The 15,137-nt window shown below is 27.8% G+C and overlaps 1 protein-coding gene across 7 annotated transcripts in view; it reads right to left on the bottom strand.

Annotated features, from left to right (window-relative positions):
- LOC122504124 (gamma-aminobutyric acid type B receptor subunit 1) overlaps positions 1–15,137 on the bottom strand; it is a 483,822-nt gene that overhangs the window by 428,640 nt on the left and 40,045 nt on the right. For 6 of the 7 annotated variants that reach the window (XR_006301807.1, XM_043615049.1, XM_043615048.1 and 3 more), the window contains exon 1: positions 7,817–8,621. The exons of the other annotated variant lie outside the window; for it this stretch is intronic. Coding sequence is in view for 5 of the 6 variants with exons in the window: in XM_043615049.1 (XP_043470984.1) it covers positions 7,817–7,966 (150 nt within the window). In the remaining variant the exon portion in view is untranslated. Of the gene's footprint in view, positions 1–7,816; positions 8,622–15,137 lie in introns of those variants that run through there. 7 annotated transcript variants of the gene reach the window in all.

Genomic DNA, 15,137 nt, shown 5'->3' with positions numbered 1-15,137 from the left:
AATTCGACTATCGATAAACCGGTTGTACTCGGAGAGGTTTTCTACAGTTTCCCTCTCCACTGGCGAGAAAACCCATTAGACGGGTAGTCCAGGCAAATGCGAGTACTCCTAATTTTCAAGTCGCTCTGTAGGCGCAAAAATTTAGTATTAAGTAATGTTTGTAAGGAATGTTCTACGGTTGTAAAAACACTTGTATAGCCAAAATTGTAGGCTGAAGACGGGTGTATAAACAAATAAAATAAATAATTTTTGGGTATAAGCAATTTTTTAGAAAGCTCTCAACCTTACGTGTCAAAAAAACATTTTTTAATTTCTTGTTGATTCGGATAGAGTTTAAAACGCTCTTTAAGATGGTGAAAACCAAAAAGTCATAAGTTGATTAGAAGTTTTAAAAAAATTTTTTAAAGTCAAAAGAAACGAAATAAATACGAAAAAACTGATTTTTTTGTTATTATACAAATTAAAATAACGAAGACGATATTTTTTTATTATTTAAAAAAGTTTCCAGTTTTTTTGACAACTGTTAAAATTAAAAAAATTAAAATTAAAAAACACCTCAAAAACATAGTTATTATTTTTAGATCCCCGCAAATCTGACACTTATGATCCTTATATTTAATTTTTTCTAAAATCAGCTTGAGGTATATAATGAGTCTCTTTTGTGACTCATGCTGAGATCAGTTTTTTTCTGTGCATTCTAGAACTAAGAATAATTCAGATTTACAATTAGCGGCTTGAGGAAACACCTAAGCGACAAGAATCACAAAAGTAAGCAAAAATTTTTATCGTAAGCCATATTGAATTCGACATTTAAAATTTTTAAAAACGGACATTATATTCATTTTTAACGACCCCGAAAACCCCAGAGTAACAATTATCGAGTGAATCTGATAAATTTTTAACTTTTTTGGCCGCCATATTGGGTCCGCCATTTTTAATTTTTAACAACCGACTTCAAATTCGTAATTAGCGACCCCAAAAAACATCCAAGCATCGATTTTCAAGAAAATCCGAACAATTTTTTTAAAAAACCCGCCATTTTGTATACGCCATTTTTAATTTCTTTTATGTATTCAATTTTTATGTAATTAGAGTCACGAAATTAAAAATCAATAGTAAAAATATGCGAAAAGTCTGTTTAAGAGGACCGTACATCACTTTTGCGTGTTTTTTCAACATTTATTTTTTTATAGTAAACTGTATCGAAACACTGGGCTCTTTTCACACATATTAACACACATATTAAGGATTAAAAACAAAATATTTTTTTTATTTATTCTGCGGCGGTTTGAATTTTTTTCACCCCTTTTTTACCCCTAAAACGGTAAAAAATGGGGTTAAAAATGAATGTAAAATGTTGGTAGTGGTTCATGCCATAGCCACTGTCATATGTATATTTTAAGAAATTCTTTGGATTTTTTGTTTTAGACATTTTTAAGCAGAGATATCGTGCACCGAAAAAAATCTCGATGGTATTATTAACTATGACTCTATAGTTAATCTTAATCTAGTAAAAGTAATAAGGATTCCTAATCATTATGGTTAGGATCGCTAGGTTGATTCAACAAATTCAAGCCTGGCAAAAACAACTCTGCAAATCCTAGTCAAATTGACTAGGATTTTAGTAATTTTGCCTATTTCCATAATGCGCACGCGTCTGCTTCTGTTTTGACAGTGTTTACCTCTATATCTTTCGCGTCATTTATCGTGATTTCGTAAAACGATTTTTTATCATTACTCGCGTCTATTTTTTGTACATAAAATGGAGTTCTTACATACATCAAAATTGCTGGTTTCTCGGAACCTCTGGAAATATAGATAGTCCATGTTTTAGAAAGTAAACTATTTATTTATATTAGTCAATTCTTTCAGACTTTTTTGGTTAGGTTTCAATATAAATCGTCGAAATTTTTACGCACGTGGTGACAACATTTTTACTATTTTAATCGCGCAGTGTTTTTGAAAATTTACCTTTGCAATAATTTGTGTATTTAAATTTATTTTCATTTGAATGTCATAAATAATTAAAAATAAATAGTTTTTGACAAGTGTATAAAATTATGTACTCGAAATGTATAAAACATCATCTGATTAAGTATTGTATTTTGACTCGAAAATCTAGTGTCTATTAAAAAATTAAAATACCAAGTCGTGTTTAGTGTAGTGGTTATCGTTCCGGGTTTCAAAGTGAGTATTCGTTAGGTTCAGGTGTTCGCGTCCCCCCTGCGTCAAATATTTATTTCATAAGTTTAAATTAATTCCAATAAGGTATATAAATGCAAAGTAAAATATAAATATGTTTAATAAAATAATTAATTATTTTTTTAAATTATATTTACTTTTTCTCTTTTATTGGATAATAAGAATTTGATTAAGAATTTCAAATAATTATGATACACAGTGTAAATCTAATATTATTCTCCTAGTCAATTTGAATATTTTTTCCTGATTACATCGACTAATTTTCCTGGTCACTTTAACTATATGCTTGAATCTTATTACTTTGACCAGGATTCTATAGTTGGCTCCTCTCGTAACTAGGAAACCTAGTCAATTCCTGGTATACGAGTCCTAGGCATTTTTTTCGGTGTGTCAACCAGTTTTTTCCGGACAATAACTTCAACCGCCATTTTGTCGCCATGAAGGGCAGAATAAATAAAAAAATATTTTTTTCTTAATCCTCAATATGACGGGTTCCACGTCAAGTGACCCAGGTCAAAAATTTACATGGAATATTTGAAAAATTTGTAGTTTCTTTAAAACAAAACGAAAATACGTTTTCTATTTTGGGTTTTGCTGCTGTTTTTCAACACTTTCTAATAGTGTGAACAAATGTAGAGAAAAAAAATTGTTTGACCTTGAAAAATTAAATTAAAAAATAAAATTTCATTTTTTTATCAAATGGGCAGTTTTTTTTTTTTAAAAAAAAATTTTATCATAAAGGTGAGGTGTTTTCCTAAAAAAATGTATAGGTCAAAACGTGGGACAAGAACTTTTAACTGGTCAAATTAAGCAATTTACATCTGCACTGCACCGGCCCACAGTGGAATTTTTTTTACAATTTCCTATTAAAAAATGTCTATAGCTTACAATTTTTAACCGATTTGAGTGTTCTTTGTCTTAAATTAAAGGGGAATAAATTCTTAAGACATCCTTTGAGGCCGATTTTAGGGATTTTAATTATTTATAATTTTTTTGAAATCAAAGTTAACAAATTAATACACTTTTTTAAAAAAGGACGTTTATTTTCTTATTCTGTTAATGCACATGATCTAAATCAATTTAAATTCATCCAATATGACCACCAGATAATTAATAAAGCATAAAATAATTTATTTTAATTGTTATAAACAATATACAGCCCAACAACGCGCAGGGGCGGTGGATTGCAGAAGTAAATGTTTATTTTGACCAGTTAAAAGTTCTTGTCCCACGTTTTGACCTATACATTCTTTTTAGGAAAAAACCTCACCTTTATGATAAAATTTTTTTTAAAAAAATAAAAACTTAAACGTCCATTTGATGAAAAAATGAAATTTTATTTTTTAATTTAATTTTTCAAGGTCAAAAAATTTTTTTCTCTACATTTGTTTACACCATTAGAAAGTGTTGAAAAACAGCAGAAAAACCCAAAATAGAAAATGTATTTTCGTTTTGTTTTAAAGAAACTACAAATTTTTCAAATATTCCATGTTAGACCAAAAATTTAAACTTTGACCCCCTCCAGTTTTTATATTTGTTTAAATAAATAAATAATATTTGGTATTTTTAATTGTATCGAATAGGACTACTGTTTGTGCAAACTTTTAACCCGATCCTAAACATTTAAAATTTGGACCTGGGTCACTTGACGTGGAACCCGTCATATGTGTGTTCATATGTGTGAAAAGAGTCCAGTGTTTTGATACATTTTACTATAAAAAAATTAATGTTGAAAAAACACGCAAAAGTGGTGTACGGTCCCCTTAAGATATAAAAAGTAAATAAATTCCCATGCAAATAAATTTCTCAGACTTCACCACCTTACGAGGCGTGTAAAAAAATGCCAGCACCATACTTTCGGTCCGACTACTTTTTTCTCTTTAGATACACCCTAAGGAAGAGAATCCACCATATGGCACTCTTCGCACTTGAAATTTTTTTTTGTGCGGGTGTTATTTTTTCTGTGTTTGGGGAGTTTGTTATTAGTTTATATAAACAATTATTAAAAAAATTTTTCATTACTTGTATGTTTTTTATTGTGATACTGTGATCCACAGTGAAGAGAATAAGCCTTTACTTGATTAAAAAATATTAATATTTAAAAAAGTTACAAGGGTTTTTCTTAGTTAAACTGTAACTGCTGTTTTTTTGAAAACTTGTTTTCGCACGTTGTAAAGTCCCTTTTCATAGACCAGGTCACATATATTAAAAATGTATTTAGTTAATTTTCTGAAAAAGTGCTAGAAATCATGACAATACATACTCGACATATGGTTGGTACGACTGGTATATTAGTGTATTGTCAGATGTTAACATAAAATTTTTTACTGAGAATACGAAAATTATGATAAACAAGTATAAAATATAATTATGATACAAAAGAAACATAAAAATTATTAACATATGCTTAAGGAATATTGTTAATTTCAAGTGTACAGATCAAATTTGTATTTTTTTGAGGTTATGTGTTGTTGCGATGTTGCCACATTTTCATGTGTTTTTGTGTTTGATATATTACTGTTCTGAAAACTAAAATTAAAATAATTATTTATTCATTAAATATTTGGTAAACTTTCTCTAAACTCTCCCTGGTTTTTGGACTAATTCCGAATTAAATACGGGCAAATTAGTACTGATTAGTTCGAAAATTGTACAAAAATGATCAGCGTTAGTCTGATATCAGTCCGAATGAAGACCTAAATCCGAAAACACTCCGGAGTTATCCGAACTCTGTAAGCAAAATCCTATTCCCAAACTAGTACGAAACAATCCGAAAGCTGTTTGCAAGGAATCCGAAAATTGTCTGCAACAATTGGGATTTAATCCAATTGAAAGACATAATCCGAAATCTGTATGCTAAGAATCCGAAAATTGTCTGCAACAATGCTGATTTAATAAAATTAAAAGGCATAATCCGAAACAAATACGAAATAGTCCGAAATCTGTAAGCAAAGAATCCGACATTAGTCCTCTTAAATTTAGAATTAGTGTGGTAAAATCCTATTCCAAAACAAATACGAAACAATCTGAAATACATATGCTAAGAATCCGGAAATAGTCGGTCACCCGAATCAAATTATATACCTGGTAAAAATGTCAGACTAATCTGGATTAAATCCGAGCGAAATTATGAATCCTAATCCTAAATCAGTCTGGAGTAATCTTGAATGTCTATGAATTAAGTCCGTAATTATTCCGCAACAATCCGAAATTATGTCCGTTAAAAAATGCATCTAAAATAAATACGGAATAATCCGAAATCAATATGTAAAGAATACGAAATCAGTCCGCCATAATCCGAATTTAATCCAGTTAAAAGATTTAATCCGAAAACAGTATTGAACAATCCAAAATCTGTATCCAAAGAATCCGGTAATAGTCATCAGCAATCCGAATAATATCCGATCAAAACACCCCAGTCCGAAAATAAGTGTTATAATAATATGAAATTTGTAAATATTTACAATCCACAGACAGTCCAAAACAATCCATATGCAATCCAATTCAAAGACTTAATCCGGAATGATTTTGGTATAATATTGAATTTGTATATTAAAAACAATTTGTATTAAATTCAGATAAATTCAAACTATAATTATAATTTCGTATGACAAAAACCTGACCATAACCAGATTGATTCCGGACTTAATCGGACTAATTTCACATTTGCAAGTTGCGTATTATCAGACTAACTTCGGACTAGATCGAAATAATTCCCGATTCACTGGTTATAGACGAACCGTATTGATTTCAGATTTATCCAGACTAATTCCGGATGACAAAAACCAGACAATAAATCGCACTGTTTCGGATAAATTCCGGATTCACTAGTTAAAATGAAGTGATTAATTCCGGACTTCATCGGACCAACTCCGGATTCACTAGTTGTTCACAAACCTTATAGAGTTCGGATTTATCCGGATTAATTTCGGGTGACAAAAACCTGACCATAAACCGCACTGTCTCCGACAAATTTCGGATTAGTCCGAAATCTGTCCGGTTTTTTAACCAGGGCTTCCAGTTTTAACTTTTTGACATTGTCTATCTATACATAAAGTCACAAATTTTTCTCTCATTTCCTTCACACTTTTTTCTAAGATTTATCTCAGCTCTTATAAAAGCCTATGTTAAATTGCAAATTTATTTTATTTTTTTAAGCAAAAACTACGTGGTAAAAAATTCTGAATAAAATCATGTTTCTAAAATAATCTAAAGAAAATTAATGTAAATTAAATATAGTTTTATAATCAAATACTTATGTATCTTGTTTCTCAGTGGGCTTATTAGCCCTAGGAACTTATTTTTGAATAAATAAATAAAGTACAAACTGTTAAATTTTTATAAACTCTCATTTCTTTAATTTACCAGAGACAATCTTTGATTTTTTTAACTTGTGTCAAAATTAATATACGTAATATTCGTTCCATGGTTGAAATAATTTAAATTACATGACAAAATGAAATTATTTATTAATTATAAATAAATTAATATTGATTGTCGTTATGTAAATAATTATAATTAATAACATTTTATAATGCAAAATCTTTTGCACATATTACAGAAATATATAGAGAAAAAAACAAAAGAAGAAAGAAATACACATTCTTGATTATATTTTATGAAGAAAAGCTAATATTTTCGTTTTTGGCTTCTGACTTGAACGACATTAAAGATAATTGTTTTGGAATAAATTTTGAAAAAAATAAACTGTAAATACAAGTTGTGCATACAATTTTAAAATTTACATTTTCACAAGTGAAAGTCCAGTTCTGTATATTTGCCCTTATACTTTTTACTTATATTTAATAAATTTATACACATTATAATGTATGTCGAAAACATTATTTTTACTCAGTACATTAAAAAGTAATACATTGATATTTACAAGCTTCTTTATTCCTTCGTTTTTATTTACAGTTTTTGAAAAACTAAGAAACAAAATGTCCTCTCTGACTGATGTTACTAAACATAACCTAATATAATATTAAAGATTTAAACTATTTATTTATGAATAATTGAAATTGTAATTTGACTATTTTAATGTAATAAAATCCTAGAAAAGTGTGTTTTTTATTAATTTATTTTATTGACTCCCTCTAATTAAATAAAGTAAATAAATTGCCAACTTTCAAAATGTAATATTTTATTAAATACGAATTATTTATAAATAAATATTTTTAATTTCTACAATATAACATTTTAAGAAGTTTGTTTTATATTATGTCTACCTTTTTATATTTTAATTTTAAATATTAAACATTTCATAATTTAAATATTCCTAAACAAATAGTATTATTTAAGACTATAGAAACTGTAAAAAATTGTAAAATGTATATCTAATAACAACATTTATTTTTTTATCTTATATAATTTCTTACGTTTAGCTTACGAAAATATTTTTTTAGTTATAAAAAATGTTTATTTTTTGTGAAACTTTTTATGAAGTACACATGTTTCTAATGTGATATACCTTATGAAATTAAAGTTCCTTTTACAAATTTCATGAAAATAGAGAACAAAGAACACTAATTATTTGTCAAATGATTATTATAAATTTTCATTATATATTATGAATATGAAAAAATAGAAATTGCTATTAAAGGAAAACAGTTACCTGTCCTCCTTGCCAACCACCTTCTCCAGCAATAGGAAAGATTGCTCCAATATGCAAAACATTTTCTTCATCATCAAAAGATATTAACGTTCCCTTAGTTGGTAGTACAGTTACAAGAATATAAATGAGTATTAATAACATTTTATACATTTGTAACTTAACGATCAATGATGTCCTCACGTCTTTCGCGACACCCTCAGAGGTGTTGCATTCCTCTGATAAATGGACACAAACATTATTTATATTACACTTAACTTAAGTTGTTTTTTATAATCCAAAATTGTGCAGTTTTTCAGGAGAAACTCTGTCTTTTAATCTCCATTACTTTTCTCTTTTATAGGTATGAATTACATTAGCAGCAGAATCTTGGTGAGATGTCTACAGTAGACATAACCGGTAGATTTAAAAATTAAATAAAACCAGTTAGATTTCGATAATCTCTTTATTTGTACTGTTTTATCAATCGATTCATCCTGTAACAGACACTTGCGATTTACTGGAGAATTTCTTTCTATATTTTAAGTGAAAACGTGTTTGTTAAAGCACTTCGTCGCGTGCAGTTCATATTGATTCCGTCCCGGGATTCAAGGATTGTAGCGAAGAGGGGATGACAACTTGGCGCTTGGTTTCAGTCAAATCAATATTTTATAAAAAATACTTGTAAAAATCAATTAAAAGAAACATTTATTTAGATTTTTAGTACATTTTATCTGTACTTTGACTATAACTATAATTTTAAAATAATTAGTATATTTAAAACTTCTTATTATACAAATCTTTTTAACTTTGAGTTAAAGTCGGAAACTTAAACACTAACCTCAATGAAATCAGTAACCTCTGCGCATGGGAATAAACTTGAAAATGATCAGTAAAAGTTGTATTTTATATAAAAATTTTGATATTCACACCGAAATATTTTTTATTCATTTTATTGTTTTATACAGAAAACTTCTAAAAGGCTTTCAGTAATAATTTGAAATATTTTTTCACATAAGTAACACTTAATATTACTGTAACACTACTTGTAGTATTCGAGGTCAATGTTCCATGGCAATATTGTCAACATTGCCTCAACATTGATTATTTTATGAAAATTATATTATAACATTATAGTACTTATGCAATGTTTCCACAGGGCGGACTTAATCAATGTTGAGTTAATGTTGTCTGAACATTGCTCGCACGGAAAAAAACAATGGTTGTCACATTCATACCTTTGGTTGCATTAACCATATTATCCCGCCGAGCGTAACAATTTATTATTGCTAATTTGTAACAATTCCAAAAACAAAATTTCTATAAATTTGGCAGCTTATATTGGTATTATTTAATGTTAAATTAATAAATTAAATAAAATATTAAATCAAATTTTCTATAGTTACTATTAACATTTAACATCTGAATAATGCAATAGCTGTAAATAGATCCGAAACTTGAAACGGAACTTCAATTCCATGTAACGCATGCGCAATAGAAATGAATTGAAATGAAAAGGTCTATTATTCTTACAAATTTTATTAAAATACGTTGTTGGAATTCAATTATTTGAAAATTTGTTGATAACGATTCATAATGGGAATTGAATTTTAAGAAACATTCAATTACTCAATAAATTATTTATTTTTGTATTTAAATAATTGAATTCTAGTAGAAGTTTCTAATAAAAATTTATTTAAAAATTAATTTTAGTTAAAATTTTAGATAATAATTAAATATTAAAAGCAACACGGAGAGAAATCTGCTGCTAATATTACTCGAAAGAGCACATTACTTAAATTGCTTAACGTTTCTCTTATATTTTTAGCATCGATTCATATACTTATTGTAAAAATACTTTCAATGCAATAAGCATAAGAGACAGTAGCTAATTTTGCACGAAATCTTTATTATAAATACAAAGAGAACGTGCTATAAAAGTATTAGATTCTTCTTATAAGAATCGCTCGAACTCCGACTGATTTTCAGGCGGACTTTATACAGCACAATCTTACATGTGTATACGCACATATAACTCACACACACATATATTTTTCTCTCTCTCTCTCTCTCTCTCTCTCTATATTTGATATTTCTTTGTCCTGTAAAACATTATTATATATTATATGTAGTATTTAATACTTGTTGCTGTTATAAAAAGATAATATTTATTTAATAGTAAGTATATTATTTAAAAATTATTGCATTTTTATTCGTGTTTGAATATATAAGCAACATGTGAAAATTGTTAGGTTATGTTATTGCAAACGTCACCGCTTTGTACGCGTTCCGTTCCTCGAAACCATCCAGAGAAATATATGTGTGTGTGAGTTATATGTGCGTATACGCAGGTAAGATTGTGTTGTATAAAGTCCGCCTGAAAATCAGACGGAGTTCGAGCGATTCTTATAAGAAGAATCTAATACTTTTATAGCACGTTCTCTTTATATTTATAATAAAGATTTCGTGCAAAATTAGCAGCTGCTTTTTGTTTTTATTGCATCGAACTCTCCATTCCATTAAATAGATGATTTCGTATATAAATTATTATAACCTCAAGCTAAAATTCTATTCAGCAGTGACTAATAAAATTTGTAAAGATTCTGCAAGCAATAATAGCAACAGATTTCTCTCCGTGAATATGGCGTGAATTTTTAAAAATAATTTAATTTTAAGATTAATTTATATGAAAAAGCTTAATTGAATTTTTTTGCAATTATTTAAAATTTTTATTTTCTAATATTTATTTAATTGAGAAATGTAATTGAAATTTCGTAAAATTGAATATTGTAAACAAATGGATTTTGAAAATTGCCCAGACTGCACAAAAGATTCCAAGAACCTTCCTAGAATATTCCTTTGGCAAATTCGGAACCTCCCAAAAAATAATCCAGGAAGGTTCATGGAAGTAGGTAAATGTCCGCGAATATAGAATATTCCCTAGGTCAGTTCAAGGAATATTCATGAGGAATATTTTATTAGCAAACCTGAAAAATATTAAGGGTATATTAAAAACCTATATTTAGAGAGAATTCACAATGAATACTTAAACAATCTGTTGATATAACCTTTAGCGAGCGTTAAAGAGATAAATTCATTAAACATTTATTGAAAGTTTTTCTGGACTATAAAATATAATTTATTAAATCAAATATCATGATAATTATCGGTTTTATATAAATTAGAGAAAATTCAAAAAATAACTTTTCAAAAATTCGTAAGCAATTGAGGGCGTGGAACGGATAACTGCCTGTAACGCATGGTCGAAAGGGACTATACCAGTCAGACATCAGTGAGAGGCCTAGAGGCGCTCACTAGTGTCTGACTGGTATAGGCCCTTTCGACCATTCGTTACAGGCAGTTATCCGTTCCACGCCCTCAATTATTAAAAATAATAATTTATATTAATTCTAATTTAAAACAAAAAAATATTGTAATTTTTAATTAATCATTTTACTTAATTATAATTTTTCAATTACAAATTACAAAGTAATAAGAGTAAAAGCCTCAGATTATTACAAAACATTTAATCAACTATTATAATAATTATGAATCACTGTCAAAAAAACTCCCAAGTAACGCGTTTTTAAGATCACAATCCAAAAAAAAGTCGCTCTTACAATAAGAAAAGTGATTCAAAAGTGTAAACGTAATGTAAAATTTAAGTTTTAAAAGGAACATTGAAATTAATTGTTTTAGTTTAATTAAGTAATAATTTTGACTCAAAAAAAATTGTGGTGGCTGCCATAAAAAGTTGCATGTCACCATGAGTGGACCACTGTTTGTAACCATGAGTGGACTGCCTGTTTTTTCCATTTTTAATGTCAGTTTACCATTTTTTGGATATAAATTGACAATAAATTGGTTTGAAACTTTTTTTTATGGTCTTTATTAATTTTTTTGTGATATGTGCCAAAATTATTAAAAATGTTTTCACTTGCAAACATTACGACACATACAATCATGGTCTGAAGCTGCGTAAGCATAAATTTTGTTTTAATATATCAGAAATACTAAATACATTAAGGAATTTAGAATAACTTTTGCAATTTTTTAGGAGTGGTCCACTCAAGGTTACACTTTTTTCATTCCAGAAAATTAGCTTTTTTTAAAGTCAATTTTTTCCAAATAAAAAAAATCAAAGATATTATGGTATAAATACTTATCTAGGGATCTAAACTGAAGCTTGGAATAGAAACCTCCTATTAATTTGATTTCATAAAGAATTTTTTCGAAAAAAAGCTAAGCGGTCCACTCAAGGTGACCTATAAGTTATATTAACAAATTTGTAAGTATTGATAGTGAATATTCCTTAAACATAGGTTTGTAATATTTCATGAATATTATTCAGGTATTAGTCGAAAGATGTTAAAAACTCTTTAATTCTTCTGATCAGATATTTTATCCAATTTAGCTTAGCTTTCACTCTAATTTAATTTTATTAAATTATTCAGGTGTGTTAATAAAATATTCCTCATAAATATTTTTTGAAAGGTTCCGAATATGCCAGAGGAATATTACAGGAAGGTTTTTAGAATCTTTTGTGCTATCTGGTTGACAAAGAACTTTTTCGAAAATTATTAAAAATAATCAATTTAAAGAAGAATTTTTGTTAAAAATTCTTGTAAATAAAAAGGTTTTTTTATTTAACCCAGACTAGTTATATTTTTGTCAGTAATTGGTCCGTAATTTTTCAGTTTTGGTCAGTAATGTCCGTATTTTTTAATAATACTTTCACTGGTTCGAGCGCTGATGGTAATGAATTAAAATTTTTTTTTGAAATCTCATTCTTTTAATTTACTTTTCATAAATTTGTTTATTGATCTAAGTTTTTTAACTTTATTTAAAATATGTTTTAAATAAATTGTAAGGTAATATACAAATAAAAATGCTTTAAATATTTAAACTTGAATCTTTAAATTCATAAGAAAAGCTTAGAATGAATTAAATAAAATGCATATTGCTGGAACTACATTAAACAGAAGGGATTTAATCAAATCTTTTTACTCGTTCTCTTTGTTCACTAAAACATGTTTAATAAAATTAATAATAACTTTTGCTTACACGATCTATTATAATTTGCAGAGAAACTGATGAAAGTGCAGGAAACAATTTAAGAACAAGTCGAAAAATTAAGGGAAAATATTAAAGGTGATTTGCAACTTCCGAAAATCAAGAATGTGGAGAAATAAAAAGGGATCACAGAAAATTGGAAAAAATTAGAAGAAAGAGAAGATCTTTTAGTTGAAGATTTAATGTCAATTGCAGTACACAATGGTGTAAAACCCTTCATTTTGTGTATCTCCTTCCAATTAAATGAAACTATTCTTTTAGAAGAAGAAGACCTTTAATTAATTAAAGGAATGGACTTTTCTAATGATGATGATGATGATGGTAATATATTTCATTTTCGAAGAAACAATTAAGATTTGTGCAGTTCTCAGTTTGAAAGTTGTTGTTTCAGATGACGAAGACGATTTCCCTCCATTCGAAGCAGTCGATTTTTCTATTGATAATGAAGAAGATATACCTCCTGAAGAGCACATTGAAGGTAATTCCTTTCTATATAGAGTATGGGGAGGTGACAAGTCGTTTAAAATTTAAACTATTATTATTGCATTTTATATAATTTAGAAAATACATAGAATATATTTGGTAAATGTACATTTTGATGTGTGGTACGAAGAAAAACACTTTTAAAATTAGTTTTGCAAGAAAAATAACACTCCCGATTTTAAAGTGAAAAAATAAACTTTTAATTTCAAAAACTAATTTGATTTTATTAAATTATTTTTATAAATAGGGGAAGTGCGCCAGCTGTGGGCACCCCTACGTAAACTTCGACGGAAAGCAGACGTTACTGATCTGAATATTGCAAGTCGTGTTTGTTGACAATACGCAGTTTTCGTATTGATAACGAAACAAATATGTGGACGTCCACATGAAAAGGGCCCATTTTGTCACTATTGGAGTTATCTATATGGGCGTATTCCTAGAAAAATTTGGAAAACGGAATTAAAGATTGCGAACCAACTAATTGTTGTATCTCTGGTTCTTCTTGAAAGTTATTCAGATAAGAATTGTTTCCAGTTCAGGGCACCTTGATGATAAAAAACCAACAGGTTTAAAATTTAAAAAAAAACCCCCTCTTAATTTTGAAAATACGAAAAATCGACAATATGGGCCCTTTTCTAAAAAGGCAGTTTTTCTATTAAAAAACCATTTTTTACAAGATTAATGATTAGGTACAATTTTATTATGGCATTTCAAGGAAAAGAATATATATTAAACTTATTTAAGGTACTACTACACTTTAGAAGGCTCTTAAAAGACCAAATTTAAAAAAAAAAATTCTTTTGTCTTTTATTATAAATATTTAAAAAACTTTTTTGCCTATATTAGTACATATTTGGAGAATAAAAATAATGGTTTGTTTTTAATTTTTATTTAATATCATAATCTGCAGACAGCATTCAGATCGAAACTCCAAAAAGTTAGTTGTCCAATTGCGGACAGTTTATCTCAAGATTGACAAATCGGAAACAAAAAATCCAAATTGGATAAAAAAAGGAAGGTGTCTTGCATAGAAATCTACCACCAATAATGAAAAATCGACTAAAATAAAAAAATAGCATTTTTTTCAATAATTTTTTTTGCAAAAATGTTTTTTTTTTAATTTTTTGACCATTTTCTGGTAAATTCTCACACAGGACATGATAACAAACAAAACGAGTTATCATTTATTAAAATCGGTTCAGTAGATTCAGAGATAAACTGTCCGCAATTTGAGAAAACGTTATTTTTTATATTTATATATATATATCGTTAGAGTCCATCCATAAATTACCTAAAATTCTTTTGCAAATTAAAATCCCACCATTTTCTTTATTTCAGACACTGTTACATACATTAGCACCAATGTTTCTAGTGGTCGTAACAAAAAGCTGGACCCCACCATCCCCTTAAAGACTTACTTAATTTGTCAATGACTTTTTACATTAATTGAAAATTTTTTTAAAAATTTTCTTTTATTTTTTACAATTGGTTATAAATACTTTAGGAGGTGTTTTCTAAAGTCATAAGGAGTTAAAAAATACAATAAAAAAAATAAATTTTTTTTTAATTCTAAAGTGTAGTAGTACCTTAAATTTTTTTGACAGTCTCTATTATGAAAAAATTAACGTAATATCCAAATTTTCATTTCGACAGTTACAAAAAAAGACTCTAACATCTCTGGTTCTTCTAAGAAGTTATTCAAATAAGAATTGTTTACAATCCGGGACACCTTACAGATGGAAAATCAAGAGGTTTCAAATTTTTCCACACCGCCATTTTTAAAATACGG

Source organism: Leptopilina heterotoma, unplaced genomic scaffold (assembly GCF_015476425.1).
Source record: "Leptopilina heterotoma isolate Lh14 unplaced genomic scaffold, ASM1547642v1 Lhet_279, whole genome shotgun sequence".
Lineage (NCBI taxonomy): Eukaryota > Metazoa > Arthropoda > Insecta > Hymenoptera > Figitidae > Leptopilina > Leptopilina heterotoma.
The sequence above is the reverse complement of the archived record's forward strand: the minus strand, read 5'-3'. Positions and strand labels throughout refer to the sequence as shown.